Raw genomic sequence first — 23,037 nt, 5'->3', positions numbered from 1 at the left:
CAATGAATTATGGGTAATGAAGTCTTTATATGTCTATAGTCGAAAAATCCCTTTGTGGACACATTAAACAAAGCCTGATACTGGCAACTAAATCAGTTGTTTGCCGGCTTTCTTATCGCTTCAAAAATACTTGAGAAATTTTCGATTCAATGGCTAAAACTGAGAAAAAGTAGCGCGGCTAACTGCCATGCGTCATTTACGCGAGAGCGCGTGACTCTGCGTCACATGACTATCTATTATTGCCAGTTAGCAGCAGCAGCACAGAAGAAAAACAAAGCAAGGAAAGTGTTGAAAACCTAAATCTGAGTTTCCGAGAATCATGGATTTTTGAAAAACGGAGTGAATCAAGGATTGAGTTTGGTTTATAGCACTGTTTTAATATGCTGCTTTTTGAACGTTGCGACCAATGAATGTCCTCTTGTGAAGTAGCATTGAGCACCAGTCATTTGTTGAACTTGGCTCTGTGCTGAAGGTAAGACTCTCAGATACTATCAGCTGTAATAACCCTGGTGTAACCTAATAATCGCAGTGACTGACCAGAAACAGATGTTTATGAACGCCTTGTTACTGCTCGGAACAACCTCAAACATTTTCAGCACAGTAAACATTTAAAAACTTGATTTCTCCCTCTCAGATGAATGCTCTGGTGGCTCTCTGTCACTTCTGTGAGCTCCATGGCCCTCGGACGTTGTTTTGCACTGAGGCGCTGCACCCTCCATCCCCGTCCCCTTCATCCCAGGCAGGTGTCCCAGTGCCTGGGGACAGAGACCGCGATGGCGACCGGGAAGGCGAAGGGCTGACTATGAGGGCCAACAGCTCGGCCACGCAGAGAGGAGAAATGTGTGATGTGAGTGGAGGGCGACAGCTGAGGACACAATGTCAACCCCCCATGAGCTTATTAGACACTTCCCTCCATTTGAACTGAACCACTTGTCTCTCCACCTGTCTTATACAGTATAACACTCTAACTATGACTTATTCTGACTTTTTTTGTGTGCATTTGAGTTTATAATCCTGCCATCTATCTCAAAGTACTCATTTTCCTTTTCTCCTTGCCTCATAGGGATGTCGATCTCTTCCTGCTTCACACCCAGGCTTTGTGAGCATTGATGATGAAACGGGCATACGCTTCCTGAGCCACCAGCATCCCAGACAGCCACAGCTCTTCAGCGTGGTCCGCCAGGCCTGTGTACGCAGCCTCAGCTGTGAGGTAAACAGTGACGTACGTCAGCATGTATGTGTGTGTGAGTCACACATCTCATGCACTAAATATATGTAAGAAATTTTCTTATTCTTCTGCTGCCACCCGTAATCCTTCTGTCTGTTTTGTCAGGTGTGTCCCGGCCGCGAAGGGCCAATTTTCTTTGGAGATGAGCAACACGGTTTTGTGTTTTCACACACGTTCTTTATCAAAGACAGCCTGGCCAGGGGCTTCCAGCGCTGGTACAGTATCGTCATGGTAGCAATGGACAGGATCTACCTTATCAATTCCTGGCCTTTCCTTTTACGCCACCTTAGACTCACAATACAAAGCCTGCAAAGCACAGCCCTCAAGGTAGGCTGCACACATGACCTCCACATGCCTTTTTCAGTTCACTCAAGTAGAAACTTGAAGTCTTATTCGACAGGCATCAGTCTATTCGCTCACCTAATATCTTGGTGCTCTACTCTCCATCAGGTGTTTGACAATGAACAAGGAGTTTGTCCCCAGCGAGCAGTGAGGATGAACAGTGTCTTCTCACCTGCAGTTTTCCCACACCAAAGGAGTGGCAACGCAGCCCGATCGCTCACTTCTCTTACCCAGCATCCCAACCTCTGGGCCAGCCTGCACTCCTCCTTTAGCTGGTGAGTCAATATGCTCTCAGTTCCACTATGGCACAAGCTGTTGTCCTTTTCTATGTCGTCATCATCATCACCTTGTCACGTGGATGTCTCCAGGTTGCTAAAGGCCTGTGGGAGCCGTTTGACAGAGAAGCTGCTGGAGGGAGCTCCCACTGAGGACACGCTGGTGCTCATAGAGAGACAGACAGGTAGACACATTGTCCTTAATTAAACAGGATGAGTTTTTTTCAACTTGTTCAAGCCTGTAATTGGGCAAGATGAAGACGACACATTTTCCAGTGACACAAAATTTAGCAGAACACGGAAAATTGTTTACTTGGGCGGTGCTTCAACATGCCTCGCCCTCCAGACAAGGTTTGGCCTCTTGATGGCGGGTGAGATCAGCTGATGTCATGCATTTGCACAATGTGCCAGGATGTTATCACCTCAATCGTCTGAAAAGTCTCCTGTTAGAGTCTGATTCACTGGGTCAGTCAGCACGGACACATTCTGGCCAAAAATACAAAGTGAGTCACTTAACCACTTAACTCAGATGCACTTCCTTGCCAGAATGGATTTACTCAATTTTTAGTCAAGATTTAGAAAGTGATTAAAAGATTTAGATATTGCTCTTAGGTTGTGGAATTTTAATACCTTCTTCCCTTATATGAACACTGTTAGCAAATCCAATATGTCTGTAGTCCTTTTCAAAATCACTGTTACCAAGTGATCTACAAATACACAGGAATTACAAGACAAGAAAATAAAACAATTGAAATGATCCGTGATGAGTGATATTAAAGGAGTACAAATAAAAATTCTAATTTCTGCAAATAGGTTTTTAAAAAATGTTTTTAATGTATGCAGACTACAGGTGAAGATGTTTCGTTATGTGCTGGCTCGTATTAGTGGAATCTTATCAGTACTGCAATTGAAATTAGTCATACGTGAGAGGTGAGCTTGTAAACTTCAGATTTTGCTTTGGAAACAGAGACTGAGTAGCACCGTGCACATCACACGCACAGTGTGATTAACAGTCGGCCCTTTTTGCAATACTTTCCACTGGAATTTCCCCGAGTTCATTATGACCCTCAGCATGAAAACATTTGGTCATCATTGTTTTTACTCCTATGTCATTCTCTTGTTTCCAAAAGAGCAAGAGGAGGAAATGAGCTGCTGGGAGGGAGCAGAAGGAGGCGCTTCTAAGTCACAGCGGCACCAGTCAGAGAGCGAGCAGGGCCATGACTTCCTGTGTGATGATGCAAAATTGGATGAATTACCTGGTCCCAAATTTAGGTCACTTAGGCATTTGAGACAGGTAAGCTTTTGAGCTTGTCATATTGTGTATGAATATATTAAATTAACTGTGTAAGTTGACAGAAAACTGGCATTAATCTGATGCATTTTAGCTAATGACTATTCAGAAAGTTAGTTCACGTTTGCATTAGCTCACATGCTATGTCTGAGAGCTGCTGTACATTACAGTCTGATTTGTTCTGCAGGTCCTCGGGGCTGCTGAGTTTCGTCAGCTCGTGTGGCACGTGCTCATGGGAAATCAGGTCATATGGAGAGGCGCAGACCCCGGGCTCATCCAGTCAGCTTTTACAGTGCTCAAGGTGCTCTAGTGCTGTGTCCCTTTCCGCCTCGTTAGGAGAGATAGTGCCATTATAATGTGGTTAAATATGAATTAGGACAAGGGACAACATCTGTGAGGGTCCTCCTTAATTAAATCATGGTATAAGTAATTTGTCAGTGGTATAACACAATCATAACATCATCTAACACTAAACACTGACAGTGTGTTTCTTGTTGAAAAGTATTTATGAAGTATGATTAATTAAAAGTGACTAATACCTTCATACATCATTTTGATGTGTTATTAACTGATAATATTTGCTTCAGTTATTTCTCCATAAAGATCCGATCCTCGCCTGAAGACAGGCTGTATTATTGTTTATGCTAACATCACACGCCTTGAAATCGTCTCTGCCTGTACACGCTTCCCTGAACTTTCAGAGAACGAGACAGAGCATGTAAACTGTTTTTTGTTATGCATTGCTGTTAACTGTTGAAAGATATTTGAGTGTCTTTTATCATCATTTTGTAATTGTTTTTAACATTTTTTTTTGCAATTGTAATTAATTACAGTTACATTGTTGCATGTTCTCTCATGCGTCCCAGGCCTTTTTCATAGCAGACAGTTTGGCTCGTACTTGTGGAAAACTTTCACAGGTGTTACTAGTAATATTAACGATGGCTGGGTTTCATTCAAGTGTTCCAGTGAGTCATGACCATGTGACAGTGAGCCAGCGTGAACAACACCAGGACCCTGAAGTAGCTAAATGGAATTCAGACATGGCTAAAGTTATTATTTACACTTGTGTTTTCCTACTGTGACGTGTGCAAATGTCATCCATTGAAAAAGGTTTATCAACCAGAAAAGTGAGTGGTTGAGCAAGACCATTAACACACTCACAGTCAGATATGTTTATAATCCCAATCTCTACCATGTTTCCCATCAGTCCCTGCTCCCGGTAGGCTGTGTGCGTTTGGTGCCATACAGTGCTCAGTATGAGGAGGCCTATAAATGCAACTTCCTGGGTCTCAGCCCGGATGTGCCCATTCCAACTCACGTCAGCTCCTCAGGTACAAGAGTCTGTATGCTCACACTGTGATAGATGTCTATGCAAAACAGTCAAATTGCGCTGCTGTTACAAACTGTAGGCTTCTACATGCAGGTCATAATGTGTTGATTTTACCTTTCTTTTGTTTGTCCTGCAGAGTTTTCAGTGCTGGTGGATGTCAGTTCAGAGAGAAGCTGTCAGAACTCAGCCATGTCTGAAGACGACGTCTCCTCACTTTATCAGTTCACCATCAGCAGTGCCAACACACAGCCCACAGACAGGGGTGAGCGTGCATACCTGAATTTATAAATAGGCACCAAAGGTCCGCTGCCCTTCCAGTGCCGAAAATATACAGTGGATTGCCACTCTGGTCTTGGTTAAAACCTCGAAAGCAAAGAGTGCATGTCTCTGACTTAATTCATTTTAATTAGAGAAAGTATTTTTTACACTTTTTATGCCTTATTGCTTATGTGGGCCAGATTTCCTCACGCTTTTTTATGTAAGAACAGAAATGAATGTGAGAATATCGAAAATGTTCAGACATGTCCTATCCCATAATGCTGAGGAATCCATGAAGGACTCCAGGATATGGACCCACGTGAAAAGCGGATTTGTTTCTTGGCCCACGGCCTATCTTTCCGCCAACTTTCATTCAAAGCTGTTCTTCTTGACAAACTGGAGCAAAAACAACCTCCCTGTTGGAGGGACTGATGTTAGGAAACATGTGAGGCTAACTTTAATGAAACTCCTGCTCATGCTCTTACTTGTGTGGTTTTTATCTTCTTTTTCCAGGTCCGACATTATTGAACAAGCTTGAGGTGGCCCTGTCTAATGAGAACTTGTCTGTGGACGTCGTATCTCACTGCCTGTTGTGTCTGAAGGAAGAGTGGATGAAGTGAGTAAAATGCATTCATTCTTAACAGGGACTGCCTGGGTTTAAGCAAGATCTCACCACTTTGCCCATGAAAGCCTTCTCATAGCTGATTGTCTCTCTTTCAGTAAGGTCAAAGTGCTGTTCAAGTTCTCCAAAGTGGACGGGCGAGGGAGGGAGGACACCCAGAAGGTTCTGGCCCTCCTCGGCGCCACAGGGCCAGGCGAGGAGGACAACGTCAGGCTGCTCAAGTTCTGGATGACTGGACTCAGCAAAACCTATAAGAGTCATTTAATGACAGCTGTGCGAGGAGGGGAGAGGAGTCCCAGCCAGTGAAAAAGAGAGGAGGAGGAGGAGGTAGCAGGCCAAAGAAAAGGGGGCTGATAAGGCGTTGGGGGGGGGGATACTGACGAAAGGAAAGCGAAAGCAAGAATCTTTCTTTGGTCCCTTTTGTGAATTATTAGGGACTTTTAGTGGAATGAACAAGGAATGTGAATGGATGACAAAAACGCTTTGGTTCATCCATTATTGTCTTTTTAAGTAATGAGAAATCTACTGTCCCTAACCCGGATGATTATCCTGCACAGATTAGATTAACACAATCAGTCCGTTTGGATAATGAATGAGGCTTTTGTTTGTCAAAGGGAATTATTGCACAAGGCCTCCTCATACTAATATGTGAAGTTTAACTTATTACGACAAGACTTTGCACTTTGTTTACTGTTTTGCTGATGTTTGAAAGTGAAATAAATGAACATGAACGGTCACGACATCCTTTTTTTTTTTCCGGCTCCATCTTGTGGCGAACAGAAAGAATGAAGAGGGAGTGAGCAGGAGAGCAGCGTTTGTCTGCCTGCTCCCTCTCACTTGTTTGAGTGGCTGACAGCCAACAAGTCTCAAGTGGTGTAAGACAACACTTTTAAGGTTTTCTTGTGTCCTGAAATGAACAAAACGGTTGCATAACAGGGCCTCGCACCAGTATGGGCCGACCACATCAGCAGGATTTTGGCTTCTTAATGAGCGAGTCACACACTGATCCACTAAAAAGCCGAGGTCTTTTTTTTCATACCACAGTTATTTGAGCCTGTTGCTTTGCTGAAGCTTGCAGACTTGAGTCAATAAAATTCAGCAACATACGGCTCTGTTTAAATTGGGAGGGCTGCTTTTTTTCCATACTAATGTGTAAAAAGAAAAAAAAAAAAAGGTCACTCAAACTCATGTTGCAATCCAAATTGAAGGGAAAGGTGTGTATGTAAATATTAGGATTGATTCCAGCTTTCTGTGTAAAAATGGATCTACCTCTCAGAAATGCTACAGTGTCCTCATACTTGTTGCATTGTTACGCTTTTCTCTGACTAACTCAAATCTGGATTTCATTTTGCAAGTTTCCCTAATAGAAGCACAAACATGATTTGCTGCAGCTCCGCAGATTAGTTACATATTGCCAGCAATTGCATATGCAAGCATGTATGCAACAGGAAGACGGCACATGACTGGGTATTTATACCCATCGTTAAAACACGTAGTATAGGTGAGGAGATTTTGAATTAATGATGCCTCTGGGAGTATTATAATGTGTTGCATGCAGTGAGGCTCCTGCTCTCTAGTTTCCTTTCCCCTCAACAGCGATGCGACTTTGGAAAGCTGTCTCGCTTCGTTTGGCTTGTGTTCAAAAAAAAGGACACATGGAAGAACAATTCCTCTTTGACACGAAGAAACTTGTACTTTCTTCCTTTCACTCCTAATTAACTCCCCTTCTGACGTCTTCACCAAAATAACACAAAGCTTCACGTAACCTAAGGGTACAGGACAACACATTGCAGACACGATGATGACAGCTGTGCACAATATTAGACGTTCAATCACACCATCCACTTCTGTGGAACCCATTCTAACAATAATGACCAAAGAAAGCTGTCACACATGGAATGACTTGCAAGTTCTGGCAACGCAGTGTTGCAATCCTTTTTGTCGTTTTTTTCAAGGAATGTGATTTTGTGATTTATTTTAAAAAAACGCAGATCATGTGATGATTAAACAGGATGATATTGCGCACTGACTCTGGAGGGATAAAGAGCAGGGGATCCACAGGCACAGAGGTGTGGGGGAGAGTCCAAATGAAAAACATACGCTCCAACTGCATGACTAAGCCTCCTTGGGCCTGGTTTGGAGGGGGGAGGATAGGGGCAAGAGGGTGGGTGCCAGGGAATGTGGGGAGCAGGGGGGAGGGGGCCGGGTCAGTCAATAGTGAGGTAAAACGTGTGGCGGTGGGAGGGGCCGAGACTTAAAGGGAGCAGACAAGCAATCCAGCATAGCACTTTCACTTTGAGCAGAGTGAGGATTCACGGAGTGGCCAGAGGGAGAGATAGAGAAGAGGAGGCCAGTGTCTCTCCCGCTTTATCCATTAACCAGTTTCGAGGGAGAGAGTGACTCAAATTAGGTTGTTCAGGAAGATTCTAGGTCAGTAGTGAGAGGGAGAAAAGGGAAAGAGATATAGTACAAAAAAAAAAAAACAAAAACAAACAAAAGCTCTCATAGAAAAAGGCTGCAGCCACTCAGGCTTAAGTGGGAAAATCCAAAGTGAGAGAGCAGGATGGCGTGAGAGGATAAATGAGGCATTTTTTGGAAAGTACCAAAGGAACTCAAAAGGAAGGAATGTATGAGGGATGTCCACAAGAGGACTAAATATCAGCCTGTGAAGGAGAAGACACAGCAGCGTCCTCTGTGTCAAAGACCTCAAGAAACCACAGAGGAGGAAACTTTGCCTTTCACAGACTGACACTGAAACCCGTCTGCAGAGTGATTGCCGTCAACAAGAGAAATGGAGAAGTGTCCATTCTTAGAAAGATAAAAAGGATGTCACTGCCAGGTGAGAAGCAAAAATTAAGAGCATGTAAATACGTATTTGTTAAGTTTCTTTTTAAAGTCTGGAGGGAAATGATGGAACATTCGAACGGGTTATGTTATAGTCAAGATTAATCTGTGAATTAAATTTGTGGTGTCATTTTGTAGTGTTACAATAGCATTTCCGGTGTGTACAAATTCAATCAGAACTGTTACAACAACAGAACATGTTTCATGTTGTTTTCTGCAGAAACGGCTAATTGAGGCAGGAAATGATGTAATGTGTCTTCAGAGGTATGCAGTTTGAAAAAGCTACAAACCACAGAAAGTTTCCAACAATTAGCTGATGTGTTCTGTCTCTTTCCTTCTTACTCATGCCTCAAACAGTTTTGCTGTTGCTATCACTCTTGACTGTCCAATGTGGTGGATGTGACTTTGACTGGGAGGGTGTGAAAAACATTAAAACGACTATCGACTCCAATCCAACTGGATTTGTAAGTTAAAAATTTGTGATTTTTTTTTTGAACATTTTTGTAGTCCTTCTCTTGTTTGAAAAGTGAAAAGCTCTGTAATGATGAGGTTTTTTTTTTATCAAATGTATTTGCAGTGCTTTAAAGAATACAGTCTCTTATTAACAAGTGGTTCTTTAAAGCACAGTAAATACATTTGCTTTAAAGAATACAATCAGAGCCTGTTGGTTTAAAGAGGTGTTCAAAGGTGAAGATCTCGCTCAATGAATGACAATGATCAGCTCTAATTTATCAGATGACAAGCAGTTAACAACTGGCATGCATAGCTCGGCAAAATCAAGGGGATCAAACGTTGCGCAGCTCCACCTTTGTGGTTAGTTGGATAATCAGTCATACATTGTTCTTGTCAAACCCAGTTGTGACTGTAACTCAGTGTAATATTATTACAGTATAAATGCAAACTTATCTCATTATCTGTGGGTTCATGCTCATGTTTTTTTCCTTTTGCTTTGTCTTCCAGCGGACAGTATTTCCTAAAGATTACTATGTAGTGCACCACTACACAAAAAGCATGCTCTGTGACACTGATCCGGTGAGTTCCTTATCAGACAAAAAGGGGAAGTGAGGTTTGCTGTGCAATAAATGGGTGTCCATCTTAAAGTCTAATCCGGTTTGTCCTGAAAGACATTTTAGTTTCTCTAACAGGTTAATCATTAACTTTTACATAATCTCCAGCCACTGTAACAGGCCTTGTGAATGCCCTGTTTGGGACAAGATTGTTGTTCAATGTACTGCTTATTCTTGTTTGCAATTGAGCAACTGATGTGGTTGTTTGTGGTGATTTGTCACATGTGTTTTGCCCACTGCAACTTAACTTTAGCTCTGCTGTGTTGTTCTGCCTTTTCCCTGCAGTGTTGTGTGTTCCCTGCTGCGGTGGTCCTCCTGGATTCCTGGCATGTGCTCCTCAGAAACCTCTGGGATGAGCACCTAAATCACTCCTTAATCCTTGATCTAAAGCAGACACTGGATAAAATTGTAAAGAAGAATAGAAATACAGAGGTAGGATTTTCTTTTCAAACATATCTAATCATAATACCTCTTTATATGTCTTGCTTTCCTGGACTAAAGAGACATTCCTTAAATGCAAAAAAAAAGAAAAAAAGAAAAAAAAAGCCTCTGGTTATCTATCTATGCTGTGTGACTGCTTAGTGCATAATACTAATGTTTACATTCATTTATGTGTAAGCACATTAATAAGAGCTGTGCTTCTGGAGATTCTTCTTCTTCTGTAAATCTTTATTTCTGTCTTGTTTCTAGAGGTTCCAAGAGGAGACGGACCTGACCCAGTTCCCCCTGTTATCTTCCTCTCCTGAAGAACTCCTCAACCTAACGTCAGGACTTTTCACTCGATGGCTCGAGGTTGGGTGCTTATCTTCCATCAAAACCTGCGCCCTGCCCACTTTGCCCCCCCCTGTTGAGAGGAAGGACTACGGTCCCTCCAGGGCCAGACTCTTGACCACCCGAGCTATCAGCAGTGAGGAGGAAGGACAGCCTGACAAGATGATAGACATTACACAGCTGCCGTCCAACAGCGGTCCTCCGTCCTTATCGTTTCATGCTTCTGTCTGGAGCCCCTTGCTATTCAGACTCTACTGGTGGTTGTTGCCATAGTAACTAAAAAGGGTCTTTTGATGATGCACACAAAATGCAAGATGTTTCCTGGCACTGAATGTTTGTTTTCTTATATTTGTGTTTATGTGTTTTAATGCAGTACGCTTTGTTAATTTGAAGTGACAAGCACAGGTTGCATTTAATGTCCAAAGTTAGCTCACATAGTTAAGTTCACTGTCCAGCAGTGACTCTGTAACAACTGATATCACACATATAAACATATAGCCATCCTCTCTAGAGCAAGCCATGTGCTCCAGCTAGCTATGCTCTTTATGCTAACAATGCTGAGCAAGCCAATGCACATAAGCCATTGTCTATTGATGTGGAATTCATCACTGTTTACAATGAATGTCGTGTAAATGTAAGATATTACAGTCTATGGGCGTTTACTTTTGTACATAATTGTAAATTAAAGACATTTAGATATATACATTGATAGTTTTTGGTTTAACTTACCAGGATATAATATCCCAAAAGTTGTAAGCTATATTTATTGTGCTGTTTGTCATCAGAGATGGAAAAGTATATGTAATCAAATCCTGTGCTTAAGTACAATTTTGAGATACTTGTACATACTTTACTGGACTACTTCCATTTTATTCTACTTCATAATTCTAGTCCACTAGATTTCACAGTAAAATGTTGTACTTTTTACACAGCTACATTAATCGGACAGCTGGACTTACTGGTTACTTTACAGATGTGTTGCATTGTTATAAATTAAACTACACAACAGTTCATTAAAGGACCAGGGTGTAGGATTTAGTGACATCTAGTGTTGAGGTTGCAGATTGCAACCAACTGAGGTCCCTTTGCATCACCTTCCCCTTCCAAGCGTTTACAAGAACTGCAAGACCATGAGACTTGCAATGAACGTGGAAGGTGCTGTGTAGTCAGTGTTTAGTTTGTCCGTTCTCGGCTGTTGTAGTAACTTGGTGATGCATCATGGTGGACTGCATGGAAGGCGACCTTATGAAAGGGCTTACCCTGGTATTCTGTCCCTAACCCCAATCATCACTCTTCATGCCTAAACCTGTCCATCCCAACCACAAAGGCAAAGAGTAGCAGTCAATCAGAGGCAGAGAAAGCATGAATTTTATATTCCATTTCTGGCACTAGATCCTGCTAAAACTTATACAGTGGTCCTTTAAGTTGTTCAAATTAGCTCTCTGGCATTAATGCATCAACAATATTAATCTAATAGAACTATAATGCATTAAGTACTTATGATACTTCAATACGTTTTGCTAACAATACTCACATACTTTTACTTAAGTATAACTTTGGATGCAGAACTTTTATTTCTATTTTTACATGGCATTGCTGTTTTTGCTTCAGTAAAAGATCTGAGTATTTCCTCCACTGCTGTTTGTCACTAAGACTACTTACATACTTTTATTTCTGTCTATTCTGCAACGAGAGATTAAATTTTGTTTATGATTTTGCATTCCAGCAACAGGACACAGAGTTTGTGTTGGAGTCCACATTCATGTGAGCTCAGCCGTCACTGACGGTTCTTTTAAAGAGTCACACTCAGTGTAGAAATCCTTTACAACTGTTTTGTAACTCTGATATAAACTGAAAGACGAGTTGCAGATGAGAGAGGAATGCACTCTGGATGGAAAAAGACTCCAGAGATGTTCTGACTTCTGTCAAAGAGCTGCATGCGAAACAAAAGTGCACCATTTGTTGCTCGCACTTGCCCCTGCTTGTACACACCCACGCATGTAATGTGCACCATTGTCCTTACTTGAGCCTCCTTGAAATTTCATAATGCTTAAAGTAGATTGCTGTTTTGCCTTGGCCACTATGGGAACAATTTTTTGGCTTCATCGATCCATTTTTCCACTGCTTTGTCATAATTTGGAAGGATGGGACAAATGCAATACAGCATGGGTTAGATAATCATAGTGCTCGAAGACAAAAAAAAAAAAGAAAAAAGAAAAAAAAAAGGACAAATTAGGAAAACAAAATGCAACAAAAGGCTCAAGTGCTGTTCTTCTGGACTGGAGACAATACTTTTTTTTTTTTTTTGCACAGTGCACATCTCCAAGTACCTGTTACTGGCTGTTACTTAAATACTGTCTGTCCGTGTCTAGCTGCCAAATCCATAGTTTCCCATCAGCAGTACAGGGGCTACGACCCCGGCGTCAGTGATGCTGCATAAAATTAATGCAATACTCTGACTCACTCGGGGCATGTGTGACATCCTGTCCCGGGTCGATACATGACTCCAAAATGTGGAAATGATCCATCTGATTTCTGAAACAAATGTCCTCCAGGGAGAGAAAGACGACCCTGAAAATGCACTTAACTCTCATTGTATTGGGCCGAATTAACATTCATCTTAAAGCATTGTAGTTTGGGCAATTTCCGAGACAAATATTTGCAAGTCTGATTTTTCCTGGCAGAGGGGAGCAAAGCGCCAAAGGAGCCAGCTGAATTCCCGTAAATGGGGGGAGAGAGAGGGGAGAGAGCGAGAGTGAGACAGCGGGGGAGGAGGAGTGACAGCGCGGGGTGTTTAAACCACGTGGTCGAGTAGCATACCGGAAGTAAGCAAATTCTAGCTCTTCCAAGATGTCTGCGCCCGATGAGGACACGTTTGCCGAAGAGGGAGGCGAGATGGAGGAGATGGACGAAGTTGGCAGCGACGACGACCAAGGAGTGGAGATGGAGGAGGAAGGAGCGGACGGAGAGGGGGAGAGAAAAGTGTACGTCCCCGGTATCCAGCCGCTTCAGCCCGGAGAGGAGCTGGAGATGGACCACTCCGCGTACCGCATGTACCACGAGTGCCAAACAGGCAGGTTGAAGCAGCCGTGCCGCTAAAGTTAGCAGACGTGTCTTTAAAAGACAGCGCAGGAGTTTGAATTCAGCAGCGTTGTTTTGTCGCTTGTGTTCAGGTGCTCCGTGTCTGAGCTTCGACATCCTGACAGACGGAGATGGAGAAGGCAGGGAGCAGTTTCCTCTGTCCATGCTGCTCTGCGCGGGCACGCAGGCGGACAGAGCTCTGAGTAACAGGTACAGACCGACCGAGCCCACGCTGAAACTACAGAAATCCTCTGTGTTCAAGGTTGTTGCTGCTCTTGCCTCAAATTAATTGAAGTTGGACCAAAGCAGGGAGGCTTTTGGGATCATGATTACAGTGTTGCTTCAAAAGGATAGTGGTAAAGATAGACTGTGGTAATGGTATACAGGCAACAGGGTGTAATGCTGCAAAGTACATTTACTCAAGTGCAATTTTCAGTTCCTTGTACTTAAGTATTTCCATTTTCTACTACTACATGCTTCTACTTCACTATATTTCAGAGGTAAACATTTAACTTTTCATTCCACAACACTGCACAGATCAGTAATACAAAATGTAATCCACTAGATGCCATCTTGCGGCGAGCCCATCAACATGTTGATATTCCCACCCACGAGTACTCAGTAGTCATTACTACATTATTTCATGAGTTTTCAGTACTCATGGGTCGGACCACCCGTCTTCCAACTCAGTCTTCATTATGATCTCAAATACACACCTGTGATGTTTTGTGACAGAGTCTTGGATGGTTGTGATGCTGTACGTTGTTTGTATCAAATGAGGGAATATTTCAACCCAGCACACTAACGTAGGTTAGAAGTTGGCCATGTGAGGACGGTTAGACACAGAATCTGTCCTCACTCATGTGTTCCGCTACCAGGAGACACAGCGATCGGATTGTTGTTTGTCTCTACATTCAAAAATAAGACTAATGGGACCAAAACATTCGAACTGTCCCAGATTTAAAAAGACAACCTGTGTCCAAAAGTTAACTACTTATGTAAAAGTGTCTGTCAAATTTTAATATGAATTTTTTTTTTTTTTGTTGGAGACAGAAAATCTGTTAAATTCTGTGTCCTCTTTGATTGCTCAGTTGGTCGTGTGAGGATTCAGATACTGCGCACTGATGATATAACGCCACATGCATAAAAACTGGATTTATATACGCTGATAGTATTTGGATGATGAGAGGCCTTGGATATACTGAAGCTTTCAGAGAAATCAGCTCCCCCTCAGAAATCTGGAAATTTTAAAGTGTACTCGATTTCACTCACTTTTCCAGCATAAAGAAACTACACACAAACCCGTTCAGAGTCCCTGTGCAGTGTGGACTTTGGTTGCTCTGGACTGCCAACCTTCACCTGAGCAGAGGTCTGTTTGCCATATAAACTGAAAGCACCCGTGCAGGATTGCAAGATCCTCCATTGCAAACAAAAGTCCTGCACACAAAGTTATAAAAGTGCCACAAAATGTAGTAAAATAGATGTACAAAGTGGAAATAAATTGAACTCGAGAACAGCACCTGAATAAACGCAGGTCTGCCAGGTCTTTGTCAGTTATTCTCCTTTCTAGGTGACATAATTAGAGGCACTGTGTTCAATTACTCTTGTTAATTTCTCTTTAATTATTAATTAATTGGTCGTTAATTACGCTCTCCCTCCTCAGGGTGAACGGCTTGGTTTGATTTCTCTGTCATGAGCTTCCATCTATCTCAGACTGCTAATACCTACATTTGTATTAAAGAACTCATTAATTGGAAATCTTTAACATCGCAATGGAGCTCTTCGTCACTGTTGTGTTAAAAGTAGAAGAACTGAAAAGGCCTAACGGTTAAGCCCACATGTAGAGCAACTATATCAACAGATAGCATGTATACCTATCCTTTTACATTCTAATTCTAGGATATTAATAATACTAATGAATAATAAATGTTTTCCTTTTGAGTTTAAGTGCTTACATGCACTGTAAGTGTGTTCAAACAGCTGGCTCTTGTGTTGGCACTGAGACATAATTCCCAGTACAGTAGACGTTTAGGGTTTTTTTTTCTCTTCCAAGTGGTTTCAGTTCTGTTTTGACGTCCTCCAAACGGCTTTGAAAGAGTTGGTAATTTTCCTTTGGAAGAGAACGTGCAAGGTCGGTTAGGTCAGTGGAAAACATTTTAGAGATTGTTCAGATTCATACTGAAACTCAGCCCCTGAACAGAGATATCAAAATAGTTTAGAGACATATAGTTTGCTTTGTGCTCTGAAATGAAAACGTTGCAGGCTGTGCACCGCTCCGAAATAATTTGAGTGCCGTGCAGTTTTGTCATCTGTATCCTCTTACATGCATCGCTTTACTCTCTTGCAGACTTCTCGTCATGCGCATGCACAACCTTCACGGAACAGAGAAAGAAAAAGAGGGCGAAGAAAGCAGTGGTGAAGAAAGTGATGATGAGGAGGATGAAGATAAGAAGCCACAGATGGAACTGGCCATGATGCCTCACTATGGAGGGATTAACAGAGTCAGAGTATGTTGTGTATCATTTTCTAGGCAGACATGTTTGTTAACTAAGCCATGAAGCCTTAGTTTACATGTCTAAAGTTTCTAATTACCGATTTTGCTTCTTAATTTCCAGGTGACTCAACGTGGACAGCAGTCATTGGCTGCTGTCTGGTCAGAGAAAGGACAGGTAGAAATATTTGACCTCCGACCTCAGCTGGAAGCCGTCCACAGTTCTGCTGCTATGGAATCTTTTGTCAAACAGCAGAAGGAAGCCACGGCTCTCTTCAGCTTCTCAGGACACATGAGTGAAGGCTTTGCCATCGATTGGTCGCCTACAGTACCTGGTAGGTAAGGCCTTTACCTGCAATGCAGTTTACAGATGGAAAAAAGACGAAATGCTCGCACACATTCTGGACTTGTTGACTTTAAGATTAACCTCGAGTGATGTAATTCGTCCTGGACTACAAGTGTGAACGTGTTCCTGACTGCACCTACTTTATAATGTGTGAGTAACATGGGAAAAACTGTATGCAGCATAAAGTATCATTTTCTCTCGCACTCTTAACCGCCTCACCCTGTGTGAGATATCAGAGATTTCCAAGCTGCAACTTTATTGATGCCAGAAACAACCAAATCGCATTGTCTTTGTCACAGCATCCATGCTTGCTCATTCTTTTAGCTTATAAATGAAATGCTGTCCAAACATCTTTAAACATTTTGATCCAGATCCATCCATATCAAAAAAAAAAAATTCCTTTGCTCGGCTCAGCTTTCTACCCAATTTAATTGAAACCTGGGTTATTCTGCTAAATATGAAACAGGCCAACGAATAAACAAACAGGACCTAGAACATAGCCTCCTTCAGAGAGGTAAAAGAAAACGTCGTAGTGTGCTTTGGAAAAATGGTCTGCAATAATGTAATGGATAGCAGCATTGTAATTATAGAGGCTGAAATGTGCACAGCCACAAAGAAGAAAAGTGGAACAAACTGGGTGTGCCAATTCAGAGAGGGACCCTCTATCAGGAGTGTGCAGAAGGTGTTGGGACAGAGCAGTAAAATGGAAAAACGAGCATGCAAAGACAACTGGAATTGGACTGGATTCATATATTTTAACCTTAAATTTATCAGACTTCATCCTCATCAGTGTGCGTCAACCAAAAGCTAAAGTGTGTGTGTTTGTACTTCATTAACAGGCCGTCTTGTCAGCGGAGACTGCAAAAAGAACATCCACGTGTGGGAGCCGCACGAGGGAGGGACGTCGTGGCAGATTGATCAGCGACCCTTCAGCTCGCACAGCAAGTCTGTGGAGGATCTGCAGTGGTCGCCCACTGAAGCCACAGTATGTTTGTAGGAAAATAGTGACGTAGTGGGTTGGACTGAGGCTCTGTAGACCGTGCTAAGTGGTTAGGATCCATCTGCCGGTTTCCTCCCAAACCAAAAATACATACGTGTGAAGTATTAGACATGCATGCTGGGGTTTGACATGCCTGTTAGGTGTCCACAGAGCTGGAGTTGCCTCACTGATCCTAAAGAGTCAGGATGATTCAAATGAAGAGGAGGAAGTTCTCCACAGGGATTGATTCTGTCAAACTGAGCTCAGCCATGCTTTACAGGTGTTTGGGTGGAAGAACAGGGTGTGTTCAGGGAAATGAATGATTGGAATGAATGAAGCTCTGTTGGCATTAAAAACACCACCTGTGAACACTATAGTTATATGCTGTCACAAAACACAGGCTGTAATATGTGAGTTATATGATGTCTTTATCCCTCATCTAACAAGTCACCAAACTAGTTGGAGGTATGTGGATATGGATCACACAGGCTGATGTTACCTCTTTGCTTCTGCTGTATGATTGTGCTCTGTCTGCCTGTTGTCAGGCTCTTGGGACTTTGTGCAATGTAACTGGCGTGGACTGTGATTTCTAAGTGCAGCAAGGATTACAAAAAGTGTTTGTGAACACAGAAAGCTCAGCTCTCACACACTGATAAGGACCAATTCAGTCTTGTTTTGCAGATATTAGAGGTTCAATCTCAGAATCTGTGCTCTCTTGCTTGCCACAGGTTTTTGCATCCTGTTCAGTGGATCAGTCTATTCGTATCTGGGATATCCGTGCCCCGCCCAATTCAATGCTTTCAGCCAATGAAGCTCACTCATCAGACGTCAATGTGATCAGCTGGAACAGGAGCGAACCGTTTCTCCTGTCAGGAGGGGACGATGGGCTCCTGAAAGTATGGGACCTGCGACAGTTTAAGGTAATAAAACAAAGAGCCAACAGTTTGATTTGCATGTCTTAAGTCAGTCATTTCATGAGCAAGAAAGATAATCCAGTGGACAGTTGCACTGCCATGAGTTATTACCTGCTAATGCTTGACAAGGAGTGAAGGTGTTTCTGTTGTGTGTCACAATAACGAGTGACAAAAGTGTTAAGCACTTGCATTATTACACCATCAGATAATCAAACACCTTCATAGTTCGGCAGCCCCACCCAACCAGTAATATGTGTTTCATCTTGTGCCTGTTGCACAGTCCTGTGTTATTTCCGCCTTCCGCCTAATACAGGAATCCATTTTTTATTCGCCAATGAAACACTCACCTTGTGTTTTTCTTGTTACGACTTGTGAAAAAAAAAAAAGCACAAAATACAGATTTCTACATGGGTGTTCGGATTGATGCTGTCGTAGCCTGATACTGTACTCTATCTGCTGTCACGCTGACGTTCTCCTCCACCCGCAGAATGGGCGAGCCACGGCCAACTTCAAGCAGCACAGCGCTCCCATCACGTCGGTGGAGTGGAGCCCCGTGGACTCGAGTGTGTTCGCCGCCTCAGGAGCAGACGATGTCGTCAGCCAGTGGGATCTGTCTGTGGAGTCGTGTGATGTTGGTGCGCGGGTGGAGGCGCTGAAGGATTTGCCCCCTCAGCTCCTGTTCCTGCACCAGGGTCAGTCAGAGATCAAGGAGATCCACTGGCACCCACAGATGCCTGGTGTGATGATCTCCACAGCGCTGTCAGGATTCAACGTGTTCAGGACAATATCTGTGTAGTGAGTGAGTGCGTGCGTGCGTGTGTGTGTATTTGAGAAACAAATGCTTATTGCATTTACATGAGTACACATTGAATGTGTAATGAGCAGTAAACCCCAATATGTTTTATAATGTACATAAGTCAGCAGTGTAGGTAACAGCTCTGCGGACGTTTATTGGCCGACACAGGCGCCATATGGTCTTTGAATCTTTACTCTTGAACTTCCAGTCTGTATGTTTTACAGCTGCGTGAGTGTGAACTATTTTAGGCATTCCCCATTGCAAGGTTAAAATAAAATGTTAAAAACTGTGACTGTTTTCTTCAGTTAATGTTTTCAAAGAGAGAGTGTTCTGCTCTCTTTGTGTTTCTTTTTTTATAATGGAAGAAAGTACAAAATGACTTTATTTCAGGAAGTGGTTATACATAAATGTCTGGGCCAAAGGATCTTCACATTCACACTGAATACTTTTCCATTTTGCCCTGGAGTCATGTCCAAAGAAAATAAGAGTCATAGCCAAGACCGGTGATATTTCAAAATCCCAATAATTGTTTTATTGTTTTCACTGTAATCCTTATTAAACCACAGGAATACACATGTGTTAAACCAGCATTTTCAACAGATGAAGACAATGGTCTCTCCCTTTTACAGCATTATGAAATAAAATACTTCTTCAAAAGCAAGCATTATACAAGCAAAAAACATGTACAAAAATACACTGCTGGTCCTGATTTACAATTGACCTTTAAAATCCCACGATTGTCTTAGCATTTTAGTATCAGTCCAGCCCCACAGCCCAAAGAAAAGCTTTGGTAACTTGAAAACATGCTGAATAACTGCACTATGGAGCAGATCTGACTTGGTCTGAACCAGAGAAACTCACACTTTCAGGTTTGGAATGTGAAAAAGTCACAGTAATTGATTACACACAGGATAACTTTAGTTTCTGACAAGGTCTCTGGGAACCATTTGTAAAGCTTAAACACCAAGAGAAGACATGGAGATTGTAATAAACATGCAATATGAGAAATAAGTATTAAGACACTGGTATGGCACAGGGTACATTAACATAAGCATACAGCTCCCTTTAAGGCACTATAACATGAAGCTCCATAAACACAGCGCCTGTTGTGCGTGTGTTTCACATGGCAAATATAAGACTCAAACTTTCCACTGAGCATCAGTTTCATAGCGAAGCTTTCAGGTGAACGAAATAAATCAAAGTGCTACAAACCTTTCACTGTAATAACCTAAATGACACATTGATTTGTCTGATCAAAATGACAGTCTCCTGCAAATCTGTTACCCTCATAGATAAAACATTTCATGAATTTTCCAGTTGAGCAACATCGTCGAACTGTAAATATTTCACTGAGTCTAGAAAAATCCAGTTTGCATCCTGTTAAAGCTTCCCATTCAGTTGATACTGGAATGATGAGTTTAGGAAAATACAGTATTCTTGATTTTCTTGACAGCAAAGATCTGTTTTCAGGGAGAAACCACACTGATCCCCTATAGACCGATTTCATCATCAAACTCATCTTCAAATGTGTAGCCTCGTCCTACTTCCTCCTCCTCCTCCTCCTCCTCTGAATCAGTCTCTGAGTGGCAGTTGTCGACCCTCCTCCTGTCCAATGAGGTGACTCCTTCATACTCTGAGCTATGTGACGAGGCCGGACTAGGTGGTAAATCTACCTTGTGATTGGTGAACTCGGTCTCACCTCCACCTTCTATGCTCTCACCCCTCGTTGGACTGCGACATGCCAGCTGATCCTCATCCTGGAAGTCAAACCCTTGACCCTCTTCCTCTTCAGACGCTTGGCGAATGATCTCCTCTCGTTTGTCACTGAATCGCACCTTTGGTCGTAACCCCTTTGGCTTGATCCCATTCCCATCTGGTATCCTGCTGTCTCCCACCTGGTTTCCATCCAGCCCAACCAGGTTCTTCCCGTTCAGCTCGTTCTGCAGGTCCACAGACATCTCCATGGCTCCTTTCCCCTGCTTTGTGCCCACCGAGGAAGTGCTACTTTTGTGACTGAACACATTTTCCTCATTGGAGTCGAGCCCCAATCCGTCCATCACCCCCAGTACATCCCCCAGCATGGACGGGCCTAAATCCAGGTCCAGGTCCAAGGTGAATGAAGACACTGACTCAGAGTGCTGAAGCTCATCGTTCTGTGGGCTTCCTGGTGCATCTGAATAAAGATCACTGTGGCTGACTGCTACCTGAGGATCAGCAGGTGACATGGTCTCCGGACTTCCCTGGTCAGGGTTGGCCTGGCTCGGGCCAAGAGTGGACAGGAAGGAAGTGTCCCCAAAGGCATCGCCTCCCCTCCCAATGTGCATGGTGTGGCGAAAGTCACCCAGTGGAGCCGAGATCATGGTAGGGTCCAGGCGAGGGGCCCGGGATGATTTGTGCAGCGGCATGACTGCAGATTGGGGAAGAGGAGAAGATGAGGGTGACTTCATATTCACACACGAGGGCACAGAGTGAGATCAAAATAGTGTAAAACAAAAACTGTGCAGAAAGAAGCTGAAATACCGGAGTCCCAGTCCAGTGTACTGATCAGACTGAGCAGCGTCAACACTTCGCCGTGTTGTGCAACATTGCAGGAAACCAACGAGTATTTTGGCACTGGAGCGGCCGTGAAGGCCATGCTGAGACTTGTACTTGAAGCACACTCATGCAACGCTAGCACATACTTTTCTCTACCCTCAGGGGTGTGTGTATGTGGACAAAAACAAGACAGTGACTTTCTCTATTAAAAAAAAAAAGAATCTGACAAAAAAGTCATTGAGTTTTGCTGCTTTGGTGGGCATTGAGTTAGATTTCAGCATGAAAAAACTATTCCTAAGTGCCACATTTTAAGGTAAAAATTAGTACACTTATATTAGACGGAAGCCAATATTACCCCATCATCTAATCACGTCTGACAGGCTCAGCCACCTTAATAACAAAATCTTTATCAACATCATTCACTGTAAAGCACAACAAACATCTAAGAAATCTTTCTTTTTAGTGAATGTGTGTGTGTGTGACTTCAGAGTCTGGGAGGGGAGGGGTGGGGGCTTAACAGGCCTCCCCCATCCTCAAGACTTTCCAATCATAATGAAAGTAAATGGTACACTCTAATAGTTAAATATCTGATTTATAACTCGTGAGAAGAGCACGCGAGGGCCACGCTTATTGGCAAAGCAGAGAGAGGGACGTTTGGATCAATGTTAAAAGTGATCCACTGACCTGAGCGAGCGTCCCCAAAACATTCAACAAGTATGGAAAACTCACCTTAAAGAGTATATTCTGGTCTTCGGTGGGCTCCCTCTTCACTTTCCAGCACTTTCATCTGGCTTTTTTTTGCTTTCGCTTCCCTCTGGGCTTTTCCCTCGCTCTTTTTCTCGCCGTCGTTTGTCTGTGTGAATTTTCTTTTTCCTTCCAAAGGGATGGGCATGGGGCGAGGAAGTGACGCGCCGGAGCGGGATCAGAGCAGCTGTGGACTTTACCAGACACGGTTCAGCATAACCGAGGACTGCAGTCACCTTTCCACTGACTGAGCACGTTTTATTGTGTTATCATTGTGAGAATTTAAAGTAATTAAGCTTCAGGGGAATATCGACGCTGAATAAAGCTTATGTGTGTGTCCATTTAAAAACTACCAAACTAACTGCCGTGAAGTTCTACTAACTTTGTTGTATTATTATTGTTTTTTTTTTTATTTTTAGCAATACGAAAAATAGGGCAGTAGCCATGGTTTAGAAATAGGCCACGAGTAAAAAAAAAAAAAAAAAAATTGCCACTATTATCAATAAGTTTCTCAATTTTTTTTTCACATTTCATACAATCATATTGAAAGGACAAGACTTGTGATTTGTAGGTATATATATTTTTATTGTTGCTAATTAATCACATGAAAAGACCAAGACTGTCTCAGCTGGTCATAATGTCAGACTTCCACCATGTCTGAACCGCTCACCTCCAGGACCACAGTTCTTCATGAAGACATGAACCTTTAAAGACCAATTTTCATTTTTAAATGTTGTGTTTTGGACAACAATGGAGGTGAGGCTTCGGCTAAAAAGACAAGGCTTATTGGGAGGATTGATCGTTGGCTTTGGTCTTCTTGTGGGATTTGTTAAAAATATGAAAAATATAATCCAAAATTGAATGTCTGAATGAATTGCCTCAGAGCCTTTTCTCTATTTTGTATGTGTTTACAGTTATTTCTATGAAGTGAAAGGAAATCAATCAATCTGAATCGTACCATAAAGTTATATTCAATATACTGTTTCAAACTCAGCACTTTGATTTAAAAATACTGGAATCAGCCTAAGATACATGTGAGTTTGTAGCTATTGAACATAAAATCCCCAAATTCCTTTAAAAAAAGGAAAAAACATTGACTCCACAACCTCAGTGCCCTCAGAGG

The 23,037-nt window shown here is 42.6% G+C and overlaps 4 protein-coding genes across 5 annotated transcripts; 3 read left to right on the top strand and 1 right to left on the bottom strand.

Annotated features, from left to right (window-relative positions):
- The first annotated feature begins 227 nt into the window (after positions 1 to 227).
- Positions 228 to 6,093, top strand: flcn (folliculin). 2 transcript variants are annotated; one of them, XM_076738160.1, is made up of 12 exons: positions 228 to 472; positions 635 to 847; positions 1,064 to 1,210; positions 1,334 to 1,555; positions 1,679 to 1,845; positions 1,939 to 2,030; positions 2,976 to 3,139; positions 3,324 to 3,437; positions 4,344 to 4,467; positions 4,603 to 4,728; positions 5,238 to 5,340; positions 5,445 to 6,093. In XM_076738160.1, exons 2-12 carry the CDS (start codon positions 635 to 637, stop codon positions 5,650 to 5,652), a joined length of 1,680 nt encoding a protein of 559 aa, XP_076594275.1. In that variant the 5' UTR covers positions 228 to 472; the 3' UTR covers positions 5,653 to 6,093. The 2 variants fall into 2 exon arrangements, with proteins under 2 accessions (XP_076594275.1, XP_076594274.1); XM_076738159.1 differs by having other exon boundaries at positions 1,064 to 1,222.
- A 1,536-nt stretch (positions 6,094 to 7,629) lies between these two features.
- On the top strand, positions 7,630 to 11,663 carry LOC143324053 (uncharacterized). Its single transcript, XM_076736245.1, has 5 exons — positions 7,630 to 8,185; positions 8,548 to 8,654; positions 9,151 to 9,222; positions 9,543 to 9,689; positions 9,948 to 11,663. The coding sequence occupies exons 1-5, from the start codon at positions 8,173 to 8,175 to the stop codon at positions 10,299 to 10,301; spliced, it is 693 nt and encodes a 230-aa protein (XP_076592360.1). The 5' UTR covers positions 7,630 to 8,172; the 3' UTR covers positions 10,302 to 11,663.
- Positions 11,664 to 12,842: 1,179 nt separating this feature from the next.
- Positions 12,843 to 18,925, top strand: grwd1 (glutamate-rich WD repeat containing 1). Its single transcript, XM_076736333.1, has 7 exons — positions 12,843 to 13,101; positions 13,202 to 13,319; positions 15,457 to 15,616; positions 15,725 to 15,935; positions 16,786 to 16,931; positions 17,654 to 17,845; positions 18,327 to 18,925. The coding sequence occupies exons 1-7, from the start codon at positions 12,879 to 12,881 to the stop codon at positions 18,633 to 18,635; spliced, it is 1,359 nt and encodes a 452-aa protein (XP_076592448.1). The 5' UTR covers positions 12,843 to 12,878; the 3' UTR covers positions 18,636 to 18,925.
- Positions 18,926 to 19,139: 214 nt separating this feature from the next.
- cdc42ep5 (CDC42 effector protein (Rho GTPase binding) 5) lies at positions 19,140 to 22,037 on the bottom strand. Its single transcript, XM_076736345.1, has 2 exons — positions 21,900 to 22,037; positions 19,140 to 21,042 (listed from the first exon to the last, which is right to left on the bottom strand). The coding sequence occupies exon 2, from the start codon at positions 21,038 to 21,040 to the stop codon at positions 20,126 to 20,128; it is 915 nt and encodes a 304-aa protein (XP_076592460.1). The 5' UTR covers positions 21,041 to 21,042; positions 21,900 to 22,037; the 3' UTR covers positions 19,140 to 20,125.
- Between the last annotated feature and the right edge of the window lie 1,000 nt (positions 22,038 to 23,037).

The sequence above is a fragment of the Chaetodon auriga genome, chromosome 8 (genome assembly GCF_051107435.1).
Source record: "Chaetodon auriga isolate fChaAug3 chromosome 8, fChaAug3.hap1, whole genome shotgun sequence".
NCBI classification, from domain to species: Eukaryota; Metazoa; Chordata; class Actinopteri; order Chaetodontiformes; family Chaetodontidae; genus Chaetodon; species Chaetodon auriga.
The sequence above is the reverse complement of the archived record's forward strand: the minus strand, read 5'-3'. Positions and strand labels throughout refer to the sequence as shown.